At 39.8% G+C, this 18593-nt stretch overlaps 1 protein-coding gene across 1 annotated transcript in view; it reads right to left on the bottom strand.

The window, feature by feature from the left end:
• Positions 1-18593, bottom strand: part of RNF217 (ring finger protein 217) — a 66323-nt gene that overhangs the window by 18281 nt on the left and 29449 nt on the right. Inside the window, exons 3-5 of the mRNA XM_042016653.1 lie at positions 14573-14806; positions 7740-7904; positions 200-401 (exon numbers count right to left, since the gene is read on the bottom strand). Coding sequence (XP_041872587.1) covers positions 200-401; positions 7740-7904; positions 14573-14806 — 601 coding nt within the window. The remainder of the gene's footprint in view (positions 1-199; positions 402-7739; positions 7905-14572; positions 14807-18593) is intronic.

Below are 18593 nucleotides of genomic sequence, written 5' to 3'. Positions count from 1 at the left end.
AATACTTAGTTGTACACAGTCCATCTAAAAAGGGAGGGCAAATGCCATATATTTAAATACACTTAATAAGCCACCTATTGAATAACTGAAAAACAAGGTGCCCATCCAATATTTTAAACCACTAGTTTTAACTCTAATTGTCCTATCCCCCTAATCACTTCATTATGCAGCTCTCCACAAGGTACATTAATCCACTCACCACAGACAGAGCCTCGCACTAATCTCCTTAAATGTGGTCTCTCGGGGAGGTAGCGGTATTTGCATCCAAAGATACTGAGGTTTGACGTGTGATCTCCAAAGAAGCGGAGCTGGCGGTATCTCTCCCCACAACGGTAACAGAAATTAGTGTTACACTGTGAACAGGTCATGTGGTCACACCCTTCAGTTCTCTGGATGTGGATCTGTATGAGCAGAAGGAAAAAAGAAATATTATTTTGCCCCCCTTCCTAAGCACAGGAAAGTGGGCACCACCTGGGGCAGTTCATGTGCCAGATGAAAAGAAGCTGCAAGCAACCCCCTGCTAAGTCAGTATTTGAATTAATTAATACTGCAGCTGGCTTAAGACAATAATGTTTTTCTGAGGCATGTTTCAGAGCATTAAATATGAGTTCTATTGCTTCCAGATTCCCATTTCTTACATAATCCTACTTTTTTGTTTAAACACTCTTCATATCAGATGAGAATTCTTGCCCTTACTGACATTTTGTTTTTATTACTGAAGTAGATATATTAGCACCAAACTTTATTAAAAATAAAAGCAACACAGTTATGATATATAATAAATATAGTTATGAACTCTGTTTGACCCCTCCACACATGGGTTTCCCTTCTTAGGCCACCTGTGGCTCCACTCCCTTTTCCATCACAAATTGATTTGGCATTTTGTAATAAACACCAGAAAGACACTGCTGTCACAGTGCATGATTTGAGAAATAGAGATTTTTTTTCTTCTTTAAAAAAAAAAAAAGATTCCACAAACTATATGTGGAATAAAAAATTACAAAAAATTACAATTTCCTGATTCCCACACCACAGCATGAAGCAGGGCTGCCCCGGTTCTACAGCCATCTTTCTACTGATTGCCTGCATAAATAGTTCCCCATCCTGCATTCCTAGACTACACTCTTCAGTGGAATGGTAGATAGCCTAATAACTGAGGTTGAAAGTGATGCTCGAGGGTCATCTATTTTAACCCCTAACTCCAAGCTGAGCTAACTGCAGCCAGATCAAATTGCTCCAGGTCTCATCCCACTCGATTTAAAAAATTTCCAAGCATGGGTATGTCACAGCCTCTTCAAGCAATCTGTACCATGCTTCACCATTCTCCCCAGGAATACTTTTTTCCATTACATCCAGTTTGAATTTCCTCTGTTGAAACCTGCAACAGATAAACTGATGCCTCCTGAAACTCCTATACTTACCTACATGTATTTATTTTGCAGGAAGGTACAGGCAGAACCACTCAGTGGCCCTGCAAGCACCAGAGACACTGAAAGCTCAGTGAGCTCAAGAGAACCTCGTGACTCCTGGGTCATCTGACATTCCTGAGAGGGTCAAATGCATTTGTTCTTTGGTGCTGATCAGGGGTGATCTGGGATCTTACCTTGCTCGCCCCAACATCTACTGAAACTGGCACTTTATACATGTAACAAAGTGATGCCTTCCACCGCCAACACTGGTGGTAAAAGAGTTACAAAGGTAACAGTAGTTCCAGCTACACCTGCCAGCATCCTTGTGCCACAGTAATGATGTCAGAATTTGCAATTCTATGCTTTCAAATGTTGTTTTTATACAAAAGAGGGGAAAAACATTCACAAAAGAGAGAACTGGGCTATTAAAAAAAATGCTTTCTAGTAAGTATTCTAGTAGACTTAAAATTTGTCTGACCAAGCAAACATCCCCCTCTACCCCAAGGAATTCTCCTGTATCATAGGTGTCCTGTTTTCCAGAAGCACCTGAAAAAACACCATTGCTGATGAGTTCCATAAGCCACTTGACCTCAAAACTTTCAGTTAAGCACTGAGAGCAGGCAAAGTGGAAAGAGAGGTCTACCCAGTATTATACCAACTTAAGCATAACTTAAGAAGATATGGGGTTTTTTTCCAAAAGGGACATTACATTGTCAATTTGACTTCTCACTTCTCAGGTTACATGTGAAAAAAACTGTTGACCCCACTTATGGAGCCATAGTTTATTTAGTGTAATTCCTCAGGTTAACTTGAACTGAAATAAAGGAATTTTAATAGTGACTTAATGTATTTTGACAAATTAACTTTAAAATTTAATGCAAACTAATTTTTCAGGTGACAAACTCAGCAACTATACAGACTTTTGTAATTTAAAAGGTGACTTTCCTTATCTGCTGATTCTATCTTAAAAATGTAAATGAGGGAACTAGATCTTGTGACACTAATGAGAATTAACTGGTTGCTTTTTTTTCTTTTTGAACCAAGGCTGTTGAATTCTCCTCTCACTTCTCTAATTTACCAACCCAATTAAGTTACCATCCATCCCCACTGGAATTCTGTAGAATCCTGGAACCTATAAAAACCCTAGATGCAAACCAAAACTACTGCACATTTCAAAAATAAATTAATTTTTATTGGTAGTAAGAACTTCAAGGAGATGCTACCAATAGCATTTTATGTTCTACCATTCATACGTTTCAGAAATATGCACCTCTTAGAAACTGCCTGCCATCCTTCTACCCATGCTTCCCTAGAAGCCTCCCAGTTCCAGTTAGTCATGCACTACTCCTGAACCATTTGTCAATCTGCTTGTTTCTGCTCTAGTTCTCCAGACATACTGTCCTCTTGAAATATGAAAGAAGCTGATAAGGATTTATTTTCTTACAAATACTGCAACTACACGCACTTCATGTTTGCTTCTTCAAAAAGCAAACCATAAAAATATTTTAGTCAATACTCATCTGCACATATAACTATCTTCAAATGCTATGACTCGAACAACCGGTTGTACTTGCCTATACCTTTTTATTGCAAAACCTTTCCTTTTTTCCAGTGAGGAAACAATTGATTAAAAAATGAAGTAAAAAACCCCACAAACCTTAGATGCAGGGCTTGGACTCCCTATCACATGCTTTGCAGACTGACAATGCCAGGTGAACTTTGTATCATTTGGTCAGGCTGCTTTCAAGCCTAAGACATGACATGCCACCAGATCAACTTCAGCTCCAGTTCACATGGACATGCCTCCCTGCCCTCCAGATAATCCACTGACAGAGATGGATTACAAATCTATAGGTTGAGAAGGCAATCGCTGATGGCTCAGATACCGTGAGCGTTCCTGCTCCACTGACAGCACCACAGTGCCCAAGAGGCAGCTGGGGGAATGTGTAGGACCAGGAATGCTGCTGGCTGTGGGAAGCTGTGGCTGTGTAGGGCCCAGTGCCCTGTGTGACTGCAGGCTCTCCTGCAGCACAGCCAGGGTAGAGGGGCCACTGTGACAGCACGGCCACTGCAAGCCCAGTTTCTGCCCCCACGCATTCAGCCAAAGCAGACTTCATCCTGCACCTAGGGCCTGTTCAAAATCAAAGATGTATGCTCACCTTACAGGCGAAGGTTTAGCCATTCAGAAACCCAAGCATGGCTCCCAGAACAACAGGGGTGAAAACTACACACCAAGGGCAAACACCCAGTTCAGAGTCTTAAGTAACAACTGAAGTAGCACAGTGGCTATTTCAGACCCTCACTCCGCCCCCTCTGCATGTTACATGTGCTCTCATAGAAATCTTCTACAGGAATCATTGCCAAGAGCTCTGAGGATGAGTGGCCACATCTCCTCCACCACTGAAGAAAATCTGCACACCTTTATCCCTCTGTATATAAATAAGGACTCTCCTCCCTCCAGAAGATGAGAATTAATTTGCAGACCACCTCCAAAAACTATGCCCTGCATTATCAAATAATGCTTCTATGAATCAGATAAGTGCACACTCCTTTATTTGCATTGACATGCTTGTTTACTTAAACTTCTGTTGCTGTTCAAAGCTTTCTAAGATAGAGCTGCTATATGGTGTTTCTTCAGATAGTGTTGCTCTTGAAATCTGTGGTAAGATAACACCAACATGGAGTATTTCCTTGGTTTGCTGTACTGTAAAAACACTTGTGGAAACAAAAGCATTTTGTTGCAAAAATACCAATAAATTGTAAAAAATAACCCCCTAAAACAGTAGTGGGGAAAGACAAATAACGCTATAGATTCTGGCAAATAACATCCAGTAACAGGTAGCAAATTTGCAGTTATTAGCCAACTTACTCTAGAACAAGACCAGCACTTCTTGGACACTTTTTTTTTTTCCTTGTTGAGAAAAAAGGTCTATATTGACTCTCAAGACAGTGTATAGTAAATTTGGAAAAGGGTCTATTAAAAAAAAATAGGTTGAAATTAATTTAAGATACAGTTTAAAAAAGTAGCATTTTTCCATATTTCCATACTGACACACAGTCACAACATGAATCTACAATTAAGTATTTGGACAGTGTGTAACATTTTTATTATCTTATGTAAACACATCTTAGGGAGGCCAGGTAAATATAAGCTATTCCTATTAGATGTGCTAAAGCTGTATCCGACTACATGAAAAAGTAATCAAGCTTAAGCTTATCGAACAGTCCCTGCTATATTCATATTACAAAGGATTATGTTCTTTCAAATCACTTACCCAAACCACTGAAATACTCATGAATATTTACCTGAGGATCTGCCTCTGTGTACACATACCCCATAAGTGTGGTCTGATTTTCTCACCTGCATGCCCAGACAAGATAATGTATTCGACTTCTCCGTGGTACAGCTAAAAAGAGTCTGTGTGTGTATGTATCTGTGTGTATAAATAATTATCTCCAGAAGGTATCTGTAAAATATGGTCACAGTTTACGCTGTAATCAGTATCACACTTTGGAAATTAACAGTAATTTTACAAACTACTTCAGTAAAGAAATTGTACCTCTACTTAAGTTTCTACCTTTAATTTCCATTCATTTCAGTTTTAGTGTAAAGATTAAACCTTTAGACACAATTTAGTCTTGACTTTCTCTCAATCTGTTTGTAAATTTTGGCTGCTGCAAATCTTCAACCAAAATATGAAAGAGGTTAAAAATAAAGTATGTTTTCACCTGAAACATTGCTTCTGTGGACAGAGAACATGGATAAATCAAGTAGTACATTACAAATTATTTTCTCTGACACTCTTTATTTTATTTGGAAATATGACTATCATCTGATTCAATGTTATTTTATATACAGGTTTTGGAGGGAGGGATGGATGGGAGAGAGAGGCAGAGAACTATTAGATCTAATCCTCCTGACTTCAAATTTTTAAATGTCAGAATGCTTATCCCCACATGCTCAAACACCTACCAAAAATTTGATGAAGAATACCGCTTAAGATGTATTTTTTTGAACTACTCAAAGATGTATTTTTTAAACTAACTGCTGGCTAAGTGGTACTTTTGATTACCTGCAGGTGATAGATCTGATCTAAAAATAAACTGTGTGTTGAGAGAAACATTTTGGAGATTGTAGGCAGGAAGAACTTTTTTCATCTCTGAAGAAAAAAGTATCAAGAGTTGGGGTAGCAACAGCTTATAAAAAGGTAGAATCCCCTCTTCAATATTGACTTACAATGCTGCATTACCAGGAAGGACTTAACAGAGGTTCTTTTTCTGTTCTAGTTTCATAAGTTTCCATACTGCCTCCCACCAAGTAGGTTTTATTTTCCTTTGATTAAGAAAAGAAACCTAAAGTATTTTTTAAATTAGCAGCCGAATTCATGCAACTTCATGCTTCAGAATTAGTAACAAGCTATGTAAGTTTCAGGCATCCAGCCTTTTCTTTTGAAGATGGTGAAAAGAGTTGAATATTTAAATGTGGCATTTTAAATTTTAACTTATTCAGGCTAAATGTTAGACTTAGCAGTTTTTGTTCCTTTCTCTTTCCAGCTACCAGCCTTCTTAGCACCCCTGTTTTTCTACATTCATATTTTTTTGCTTGGTCCACTTTCTTAATTTTTTTGAAATTTATTTTAAGTAACATCATTCACACTGTCATAAAATCTGAATCTGGACACAAGTCAAACAATTAAAATCAAAACACATACTTCTTCCCACTCTAGAAGGAACAAAGTATTTTACTTTAAGACTTCCCAGAAAGTGAACTTTTTTAGAACTGGCTCAAACCTATCAACTTTTACCAAAAAACAAGCTGTAAAAAACTCTGTTATAAAAGGTCACATGTGTTCAGCAGGATGGGTAAACAACCAGCTGCTGATTTCAGAGCTTTCCAGTTTTGCTCAGTGTTCTGAAATCTTTCAATTTCAAGCTATGGCATCACAGGCATTTCTTTCTCAAAGACCAAAATACAGTACTTAGTAAACTGAACATTTTCTTATTTGCTCAAAGTGTAACGTACACTTTCTATGTTTATAAGTAAATCTTCCCATTCAATATTCATTTTCTATAAAACATTCCAGCTTTGACTTACTACTCTGTTGGTAGCTGTGAAAAAAACAGTGAACAAATTTAACAGCAGCCTTCATTAAGGACAACTGGGGCAGGGGTGTGCAGGGCTGTTGCATCTCATTTGAATAGTGCAAAATACTTCTCATCTCGGAAGGGACTGATGACATTTTTAGGGTGTGGAACTGCATTTCAGCATTGAAAATGAATAATGAGAAAGACTTCAGAGAATCATCTAGGTTGGAAAAGACCTCTGAGATCATCAACTCCAACCTTTGGTCACCACCTTGTCACCTGACCATGGCACTGTCACATCCAGGCATTTCTTTAACACCTCCAGGGCTGGTGACTCCATCACCTCCCTGGCAGTCCATTTCAATGTTTAATAACCCTTTCTGCAAGGAAATTCCTCCTGATGTCCAGCCTGAACCTCCTCAGGTGCAGCTTGAGGCTATGCCCTCTTGTCCTGTCACTGGCTGCCTGGGAGAAGAGGCCAACCCCCACCTGGCTACACCCTTTCAGGCAGTTGTAGAGAATGAAAAGGTTCCCCCCGAGCCTCCTTTTCTCCAGGTTATAAAGGAGGCTCGGGGGGGGTCTCAGCCCCCTCAGCCACGCCTCATAGGATTTGTGCTCCAGACCCTTCAGCAGCTCTGTTGTTCTTCTCTGGACTCACTCCAACACCTCAATGTCGTCCTTGAAGTGAAGGGCCCAGAACTGGACACAGCACTCGAGGTGTGGCCTGTGAAGTGCCACCTTGAGACGCAACTTGTGAAGAACTAACATTCAATCCTACAAAATTTACAGTTTTGCCAAGTCTTAATTTCCCTTAGTTAACTTGTTGACAGAGTATTTCCAGCCTTACTCAGACATTGAATACACTCAAACTCTCTGGAAAACCTGACAAAGGGCACTGTATTTCCCTAAAGCTTTCCATTTCTTTAAAACTTTATTTTAGGATTAATTTATTCTGCAATTAATTAACCCAAATATTTCTATTATTCTATGATTCTAAGCATACATCAAAGCCCCCTCTTATGATTTCCATAATGTTTCTTTTACATGCAGACATTCTGCAGAATCAGTGCAGGAACCAGCAAGAAAAGCATCTGACCTGTTTTTCTCAATGGGTCATTGACAAGAAACTGCACAGCAAGTGTGAATTTCATTTCCAATGCTGAGCAGAAGCTACAAATATTTATTTTAAATGTGTATTTGAATAGTTTGAAGCCACTACCTGCAAGCCAAGGGAGAGCAGCTCACCTTGCATTTTGGACACTTCTGGGCATTCCTCTGCCCGTGTTCGATTTCGTTGGCCCAGTGACGTAACAGCTTGTCTCCCTTCTTGTATTCTTTGCAGTTAACGCCTTCATGCCAGGGAGAGTGGCACTTGAAACACCAGACAAATTGGCAAGATGGACACTGGATCTGTACAAATGAGAAAACACCACATATTTGCAAGCTGGGTGCTGATACAACTAGAAAGCCTGTTTTAAAACCACTGCTCTTCAATTAAGAGGGCAGCTGCCCAGCAAAGATCTAATATCTTTTGAAGGATCTGTTTTAAAAACACAAGAAGTTGTGGGAGCTAGCTTGTTCTTTTCCTTTTTAAATGAGAGAAAATACAGAAGTAATTGCTAAAGCCGGGAAAGGCCTCAATCAAATGAAGCACAAGTAGCTTGGTTTAATCACAGGTACTACTTCAAAATTGATTGTGTGGCTCACCTGACAAAAAAGGCAGAATCCAGAAAGCTTATTCAGTTGCCTTCAATACATTTGTGAGAACACCTAAAAATTAGCTTACAGTTTTCAGTATCGTGGATCTATCTTTTTCTAGGAATAATAACCTTCACTGCCAAAGCTATTACAGAAAGTACTTGGTTTTCTGAAGGAGCTCTACAGAACTCAGCATGGGTTATGAAGCTTATATTAGGAATGGTCCTGGGAAAAAGGGCCATGAGCAAGGATCTCATCCAAGAGCTACAAGTACCATCGGGAAGTCAGGCACCTCCTTTTGCTCTCGATTGCGTCAAGGCAAGCTGAGGCTGTGCCAAGCAGCCCACTTGCTACAGACCACACCTAATGGCAAAACTCACAAGCCATATTCAAATTGAGAAAGGATCTATTCTTTCCACTCCCTAGGTTTTAAATCATTGTGTCAAACAGGTACCATCATCATCACATCATCTTCCACAGCCTGCTTATTTTTTTAATGAAAAGCTAAGGCAGCTGCTGTGTTTGTAGGAGTAATAAATAGAGGCACATTGCAGCTGCTTATCTGACAAAAGACAGGCCTCCAACCTGGATCATGACTAAGGAAAGCAAGAACTAGAAGCCACACTAGACTCAGGCACATCCAGGCTCCTGCAGAATGTTCACTTCTGCTGTGTTTGGCCGCAAAACATCTCAGCCTGAAAGATGACAACATCTCAGCCTCTCAAGTGACTGCTGAGCACTGTTCACCATCTCCAGGTACAGTCCATGTCTGGCACTGCCCTGGCTTTGTACCCAGCTGATGGATGGGACTGAGGAATTCAACCAGCCAAACCAAGGGTTTTTGGTTATATCTCTGTCCAGACATGGCTCACCATCAAACCATGGACACATCTGTGCTGACCATGCATAGTGCGGGGGTGCTTCTCAGGAAACTAAATCTAGAGGGCAGTCATGTGTGAAGCCCTCAAAACATTTCTCAAGTTCTCACTCCCACAAGCTGCTGTACCCTCCTGCTGAGTCATGACAACTGGTGTTATGCTTCCTTGACTACAATTAAGAGTCCAAAGTAGGTGCTCTGATCTTATATTTTGCTAGGGGTAGCCAAAATTATTTATATATGCAATGACTACATCTTGTTTAAAGGAAAACAACACATTAGGACTGAAACATGTGGATTACAAACTTACTATTTTTTACCTGAAAACTTGTCCAAGGCCATGATAAAGTACAAAACAAAAGTAATACAAAATATAACTGGTACCCTTTCTCAAATTTAATGAGCCAGTGGCCAAGAAGCTGAAACAATGGAAACATACTACCTTGCATCACTGCTTCAGATGAATTCTCCTAATAAAACCAGTATAACAGAAAGGAAATTTCCTGCTCTGAGGAACCTAAAGAATGATATATATATACTGCTACTAACCAAATTAACACAGAGCACTGATCAATGTTTCCACAACACTTTAAAAACCAATATGCACAAGAGTCATCTAACCTAGCCAACCCCATATCTCCATATCATTCTTTTTTCCTTTTTCTACCGCCCTCTCTCCCAGCATTGAATTTGTCTTTCAACAACATGTCACAGTGTCCTACTGCTGGGATGACAGATTATAGCAAGCATCATGTTGTAGTGCTCAGTACTTGTTATGCCTCTGCCAAAGATGGAGCTCGTAGCCACAAGTAAGCATTCTACAACCTGAAGACTTTTATCCGTTGCAGTATTCAGACATTTGAGATAGAAGATGGATGTTAAAAAATACAAACCCAAATCAACAGGTCAGGAAGCTGCAAATTAAAGCTTCTTTTTTTTAAAAAAAGGGCAACCTAATTTAAAACACAGTTCTGTGGGTTTGTTTTTTGTTGGGTTTGTTTTTTGGTGAATATCTGAAATTAATTGCAGACTATCTTTCTATTATAGCATGTACACAAATGAAAACAATGCAGCAGCTACCAGGATATATATTTAAACTTAGTGTGTAAGTTTAAGTCTCAAACCAAGACACACACACACAGACATCAGAGGTTTCCAAACACATTAATCAGAAAGTACTGAAATACAGGATGAGGCTATAACCACAGGAACTCAAAATAACATTTCCTACCACAAATGGCCCTAACTGAACTAGTGAGAACTCTATGTTTCATTACCAGTTTCCTTTTCCACCTGTCACCCTGACAGCACCTTCCTCAAAACTGAACTAGTAAATAGTTTTTATATTTTGAATGGGCCACTTCACTTCTCTGTGGTTCAATGCTGCCTGAGCATAACTTACAGAAGCAAAGAAAACTATGTCCTTTAAGTAGTTATTTTTCTTGGAACTAGTGGCTGCAAAACAAACTCCTAAAACCATTCAGACTTGGATGCAGTGTGATGCCTCTGTGCTTAAGAAACAGAAGCAGAACAGGGCAATTCTGTTCTTTCACATTCTTATTCCACTTTTTCTCTGCTTTTCTGAAAGAAAAGTCAAATATGATTTGATTCATGGTTCAGTAGTTGTGCATGAAACCACCACAGCAAGGACACAAATGCGATCAACATACGATTTAAACCAGTAAAATATATTATAGTCCAGCAAAGCAGACAAACTATATCTGCAAAACCCAAAACATTAACCTTGTGTTTTGTCAAATACGTTATTCCTCACACAAACATTTTCCCACTTATTTTATGATTTCTATTTCTGTTGATTGGAATTGAAAGGATGGATATATACACAAACTTCTCTGTCATCTGGACATCAACCTCCATTGAAATAGAAAAGATTACACAACTTTGTGTTCTAACTCTCTTGCTCTCTTGGTTCTCAGCTTTCTGAAACACTGACCTTTGAGGCTAGTATTTTCCATTTTCTTAGCAAGCCTCTTTACTGCAAGCTACTTTATCTATCAGTTTCCTCACCTCACAGGAAAAGACTTTTCAAAACTGATAGATAATTTCAACACAAAACACCACTCAGTGTGACCTGATGATAGCAAAACTGACAGCACATGAAAAAATATTCCTAGAACCTGAAGGTACAAAAAGCTTAGTGAAATTTTCTGCAGCTTGGTGGAACAGTAGCTATATAACAGGATGGCCAAATTAATTATGCAATTAACTGATTACATGAATTACAGTCTCTAGCTGCAGATATTGTCACTTTATTTGAAAATAAATATGGGCTGCAGCCAAAACAGCTTCCTTCTCCTCATCATCAACCCATCCCCTCTCTTGAAACAGCTGAAAATAAGCAACAACAAAACAAACAAATTTTGTATCCCATTAGGGCTGATCTTTGATCCAGTTCCCAGTGTGACACCAAAACATCAACATAAGCAAAAGCAGGCTGGCAGGAATGAATAGCTGAGAGCAAGGAGGGAGAGCATGGCAAAATCACCCCATCCGCAGCAGCTGAAGCTCAAGGTAGATTGAAGCGATGTAGAGCCATGAAGCTATCTGCCACTAAAGGTTAAAATCTGATCCAAAAGTGGGGAGCTAATTGATATAGTTGAATTGCACAGATCAACTCTATCACAGCATCTCTGCTGGTACAAATTCCTGCTAGTTCCAGAACAACAACTTCCAGAAACTCTTTAGTAGTTCAAACAAAAGATAGTTTGTATAGCAACTGCATTGAAAAAATACTTATATTTGCAAAGCCAAGCACTCAAGTCCTCCTTTTATGTGACATGCATCTCTTGATAGAAGTGAACAAGAAAACTTCATTATCAATCTCACAGAGCAGAGTATTGCTTCTCCATGGCAAGTGGCAGTTCAAAAACTAACAGGCAAAATCCAGAGCTTCCTCACGGAACAAGTCTTCTTACTTACTCTTGTGGAACCTTCACCTGTTCCATGCACAGGAACTCAACCAGCAATTTTTCAATTTTTGCCTATTTCCACTGCACTTTTGCATAACAGCTCTGACCAAAGGTTTGTTAGGGTCTTGTCTGCAACCACATTACACTCTCAATTCAGGACATATGAGAGGGGACAAGGAAATTTTCTTAGTTAATGCTGGATCCATTTGTGATAAAAACTTTTATATAGAAAATTAAATAGTTCCCTTGCTGCTCTGTGTGGCCCTAAGTGGCACTAATGGTAGAAGAAAGGTTTGGATAGCAAGTTCTCCTTTTCTTCCCCTCCTTCTTCCTCAACATACATGTTAACTTTCTAGGCTTACTACACCAGGACTTGAATCTCAGCCAATTGAACTGCTGGACCTAGACCAGCTTAGCTGACACAATCCAGCTATAATAAGAAAAATTAATTTATACCTTTGTTGCCTCTTTAAATTTCCATGTTATTTGTAATTTTAAATACTGTACCAAATTTTAGAAATGACATTAACATTTTTAAAGTATCTGTTCAAATGAAGTCTTGGATTTTGGAGTGCTTTCCTGTTGCAGTGTATAAAAGAGTAAGTGTACTGGCTGTGCAGGCTTGTGCATACATGTTCCCACACATGACTCAGTTCTCTTGAAGGCAATACTTGCAATTGCTGGTGCACAATTTATGTGGTGCAACTGCTGTTTGTATGGCTTGCACGTGAATAGGGCAGCCTCAAAAGCCTCCAGTCAGGTGTCTCCTATGCAATACACAAAAGAAAAAGAGTCTTCACTTCCAAAGAGCCTGCAATTCAAGACACAATCTGTACAAACCTAAGAAAACAGATAATATTGGTCCACAGATATGTGTATGTAAATTACTCACATATATTCTATGTCATATTAGTCATCTTTTTAAACCTTCTCCCTGCAACAAAACTTCTCCTTGTGCTAAGCTTAAAATAAATCACTAAAACTGTACCTACACCAGAAAACAGCTGAGGTTCAGGGAGTATGCTGAAGCCCTGTGGACTATGATCATCCATACTGCTTGCTAGCATCTTCCCAATTCTATTTCTGACTAGCATGAACTAGACATTCTTGCACACAACACATGGGTTCAGCTCAAAGAATACATTTTGCCAGTCTGTTCCCCCGAGATTTAAGCTCTGCAGATCACAGCTACACACACTGCATCACCACATAACCAGTGAACTGCTTCTGGCTTGCACTATGCATCACAGTCTCCCATTCCTTCTGATTGTGGTTTGTAGGGAAGTTGTTGGGAACATTTTAACTGTACCATTTTAACTCATAAAAGAGCACTGGTTATGCCCTGAGGAATGTTCTCAGATCTGGCAGGCCCATGATACAACAGCTGCACCACCTGTGACCCACGCTTGTGGCACACTAACAGCCTCTGACACCTTAAGAGAGGCGGCTGCCAAAGCATTACAATATCTGATCTACCCTGGATTACAACTGATGAGTGGTGATGATGAAGCAGATGCATGAAGGAGAATAGCTGTGGGCAGAAGGAATTTTACTTGCAGTTTCAAATTTTTTCCACCTCAATGTGAAATGACAAAAATTTGAAAACACTGAGACAGTGTAGCATGTAATTCATGCCCTACATAAATATGCACAAATAGCTCATAACTCAGAATTAGCTTTACCAACTTTTCAACTCCAATGAATACACAACCTTCCACCTTTTAATCTTCATACTGGGCTGAATCTTATGCTGTGCAATTAGGGCTATCTGAACAGTCATCTAAACTCCTACTGAGGAGAACTGGTTTGTCCAGGAAAGGCTAGCTCGATCATGAAATTAACCACAACAAATCTAATAACCGGATGGAAAACTAACACAGAACATGGTGCTGCAGACAACTGTTGTCTTCTGGAATTTAGATGGACTTTTAGCAGCTCAAAGCTTCTTCTAAGTTCTTGCTTTTTATCTTTGATTAAAATCACAGTATAAGTAACTCTTCTACGAAAAGAAATACTGTAGAAGTGGTTTTTTTCCCCTCTATTTCTCCAAGTTTTGCATTGTGAATGATGAGACTACAGTAATGCATAACCTCTGCTAAGGGAGTGAAGAAATAAAAGTCAACAAGCAGGACAGACAGCAGCTCTATCACTAAGGAAGAAGCAAAGACAACAGCCTAACATCACAAATGCCAAGAACTCACTTACCCAGAGTTTCAGGGGAAACTTAAAAAGTTGTAAGTCTAAAATTACCGGTTATAGTGGTAACTCCCCTTTCCCAGTCTCCTCTGACTGTGACCATATTGTTTGCATGTCGGAAAGAAAACACTGTTTAAATTAAAATGTGTCAGGACAAAATTATGCCACCTATCGAAAAAAATACAGACTGAAGAGTTCAACTGCTTGAACTCTCAGAAGTCAACTAAGTACTTAATCAATGATGTACTACAGGTTCATATTCCTAATCACAGCTTGCATACAGCTCCAGTGAAACAAGAAAGTTCATTTAATGCTCACCAAATGCTGTCCTACTTTTGCAGTGCCATCTAACCCACAGCCCCGGCAAGCATGCTCACTTTGTATTTGTTCTCCAATTTGGCAGGGGTAGGAATGTGGCCTCTCCTCCGGAAGGTTGTAAAGTGCTTGCACTGCGGGCATGGCTTGGTGCTGGAGTCAATACGGCTGAGTTCCAGGAAGTATTTATACTTGATGATGTCGTCATGGGGCAGGTTATAGATGACAGTTGTTTCATCCAGGTGTTCGCTGCACTCTGTGATGGGGCATTTTATATCCACTTGTCCCAGCTGCACCTGCATATGAATGAAAAAAGAGATGTATGACCTTTTGCTTGGAAAAGTTAAGCAAGCATTGGTAAGTTTTACGGGGAAAATTAATTTCAAATACTCTAACAATCCAGAGACTATCTAGCATACCATCTTTAAATTATTTGAGTTACACCAAGCTCACTGTAATTTTTCCAGAGAGCATTTTCAAATCCAAACAGAAAAGCTAATTACCCTGACAAGTGAAGTTATTAAACATATTCTCTCAGTGTATGTACGACGGCTACATACGCCACAAAACCAAATACAAGCCCTAACTAACAATGTCCACCCAGTACCCCATACTTCAGGTGTAATGGTCAGTGCACCACTACCATGGCTCATAAAGGCTGTGAGAATGCAGACAATCAAATATTTACATACGGTTTCACTGCAAAACGACCTGGGAATAAGAGCACAGAGAAATTAAAAGTCAGTTTAGGATCAGCAGCTCTGACTCAGGAACCCTGAGCTGGTTCCTGCTCAGCACGCTCAGTGCCTCTGCAGCCTGCTTCCAAAAAGCTCCTTACATGCCATACTGCACATGCAGAGTTTTAGCTGAGCTTGGGGATGATCAAGCTAATTAATTTCCCCAGAACTGAAGACTTAAAAGTTTTAAAAAACACACATCCCAACAACAACAACATTAAAAAAACCTTAATAAAAACCAAACTAAAACCAGACAAACAAACAAGCTTGAGGTTAACAGGGCAGAAACTGTTGCTGATCTAATGAGTCCTGATGGTCCCAAGCTAATCCATATGTTCAGATATCGGCAGCGTCTTTCCAGAGCTCCTGGATCCAAGAACTGTGCTGGACCCAGATCTGCAACCTTCACACTTGGCAGGCTTTAACTGCTCGGACTCCACGCCAAAACAGCAGATCCTACTTGGTCTGGGAGCACCAGAGTTGCATTTGCTTGGCAGTGAGCCCAAGTTAATAAAACCCTGCTGACTTGAGAGTCTGCTAGAACCCAGCTAGAGTATGTTTGTGTCTGCCCCACATAATCTTGAATGACTGAGTTTTGACTGCACAAGTGCAGCTGACCACCAGTTCAACTCCTTCCTTATTGAGTACCACCATGAAGAGAGAAAGGGTGCAACCAGCATCTCTTTCCAGGAATTACTGGTTGAAGGGTGGCAAGTTTGATTTCCCTAGACTGCTTATTCTTTAACATGCTCAATTAGAGAAACCTGCCAAACAATACACTAAATAAGAAAGAAACACCGTGGATTTGAATGCAGATCTGGTTGCTGCATAGTGGTACCAGAAGACAGACTCCACTAATGCAGTATTTAAGCATTTAAGTATTAAAAAACAGAGGGCAAAACCCTAAAAAGCAACACAACACAACCCTGTCATTGTTGCTTCAGCAAGTGAGCTACATGGACTCTAACTGAATGATAATTCAGTCAGGAGCCAGAGGATTAGAAGAGTTATAACAACATGGTATCAAACCCAAGGTTTATACTGATTTCAAAAAAAACCCTACTGCAGTACCTCTGTTTTCTCAGCAATGTAGCTAAAACTCAGGAGAGCAAAGAGTTTAGGTATATGTTAGAGATTGAAATGCAGGGTATGGATGGTGGCAGAGAGTCTCAGACCAGAGCATGGTGAAGAACACCTCAGCAAGCCATCACTGCTGTGGTGCCCTGAGCAGCCTTGGCTGAAGGCACAGGCGGGTCAGGATGGAGACAAATCTGTCTGCAGTATGGAGGAGAGGCAGCTCCCCAGCAATACACTCTCTCTGAGGAGGGAAATTCCCCACATTTCATTTCCAGATCTAAAAGGTGGGCAGAGCTCTGCCACATGCAAACAACGCCAGGTTCAGTTTGGCTTTTACATGGACGAGTGCAAGTACAGGAGGAGTATGTACTCAAAGGCATTAATAGAAACAACAAAAAAATCCCCCAAACCCCACATACTACATGCTGGGGAGTGCCAACATTTTATACCTGTAGAACACTGATTCACGTGTAGCAGCATGTAAAATTGAAACCAAGCATGTGGACCACTGGACTGCTCTGAGAAGAACCACCCAGTGCATCAAGGAGCTGTACTTAAAAAGCAGATGGCAATCAGTACAGCACTACAGAACACAAGCACAATGAACTAGAGAACAATTTGCTACAGAAACACAAAATGCTACTGCACTAGGATTACCAACAGCTTTTGTTTAGAGAAGTATAGGTATACTTTAAAACTAAATAGTCAAATCAATCCCACCTATGACTACTTCATTTTTAAAAATTCTTTTTAAGCATTAGGGAGGTATTAAAAAAGCCATATCTTTTTGCTAGGAGTAAACTAAGCTACAATGGAATAGCATTACATAATGAGAAGGTGCATTGTATCTGACAGTACTTAAACATTGCTTATATTAAATGCTAGTTAGAACAGACCTGCATTTATAAAACCAAGGAATACAAAGCTCAACATTTTCTGTACTTCATGCCCACGCAGAATATGATTAATATATGTGGTAAGAGTCAGGTGTGGTTTCAGTGTTTATTTTGAAAATATATTTTACACCCACTTGAAATAAATAATTTTTAACCTCTGTAATAGTTTCAGCTTTTCAATTTTGGCAAAGACTGAGCCTTTTCCTGTGTTTTGAATGGGACTGAAGTGAACAGAGCTGGCTTGCTTATTAGCAGTAACTTCAATGGAGCCTTGTCCTACCAAAACAGTCCATCTTTGTGCACTAGCATCAGGAATTGATGGAAGTATAGGTTTAGAGGTAGCCTGTCAGGCTACCTGCTGCCACAGACCCAGGACATGCTACAGAATGAGAAAGGAAAAACAAAATAAAACAATCTCTTATGACATTGGTACAAATAACTAGTTTTATTATCTCCCTTCATTTTCTTTTTGTTTTGAAGAGCCTTATCCCTTCAATATCAGCTTCTCACAATGTCAACCCCCCAGGTTTTAAGAACACCACTGTGTATTAAGAACTTCAGAATCCTCAGTATACAGAACAGCATGGTGTATTTTCACAGCATGAGGAAAGACTCATATGTCTAAGAGCAGCTGAGCACAGTAGTGTTAAATGTCAGGCAGCATCCAGCTCTTAACACTCAGTTGTGCTTCACTTCTGTAAAGCATCTCAGGAGGGGCTACTCTGCTTACAATTTGGAAGGAGAAAGCAGGCTCTAGCTCCTTTCATACTACAGAAAGGAAACATTTAAATTACTGGGAGAGCAGTATGTACCTCCCCCTGATATTTTATTTTAAAAGCGCTTTTTTTTGGTGGAGGGTAGGGAAGAGAAAGGGCAGGGGTGAACAGAGACAGAACACACACACAGACTCTACACTGACTTACTTACTGCCCAAGAAAGCAATGATACCACCAACAGAAAACAGAAACAGATGGCATGATACTTTAAATCAGAAAATCATTTCCACACTCTAAGCCTTCTTTTAAAGGAAATCATTGTTAACTACACAGAAAGCAAAGTTCAAACTAGACCAGAAAAGCACTGATTTATACCTGTCATTTGGCCTGCCCCAGGCTGGATGTAATGTAACGTTTGCAGGCTGTACGTGAAGTGCTGTATTGCTCCTTACAGAAGGGGCCATTCTACTTTATAACATATATCTACAAACAAGCATTTCCTAACTGAAACTTTACTCTTAGTTCAGAGATGCACATGCTTAATTGCTCTTACTTCTTAATGCTGAAAGTGAAAATGGCCATGCCTGTTGGGGAAGATGGAACAGGAAAACCTTGGAAATATGATTGCCTGACAAAAGATTTTGGGAATATGAAAAC

Source organism: Corvus kubaryi, unplaced genomic scaffold (genome assembly GCF_017639235.1).
Source record: "Corvus kubaryi isolate FWS band 111438036 unplaced genomic scaffold, C.kubaryi_AGA036_p1.0 split3-73, whole genome shotgun sequence".
Lineage (NCBI taxonomy): Eukaryota > Metazoa > Chordata > Aves > Passeriformes > Corvidae > Corvus > Corvus kubaryi.
The sequence above is the reverse complement of the archived record's forward strand: the minus strand, read 5'-3'. Positions and strand labels throughout refer to the sequence as shown.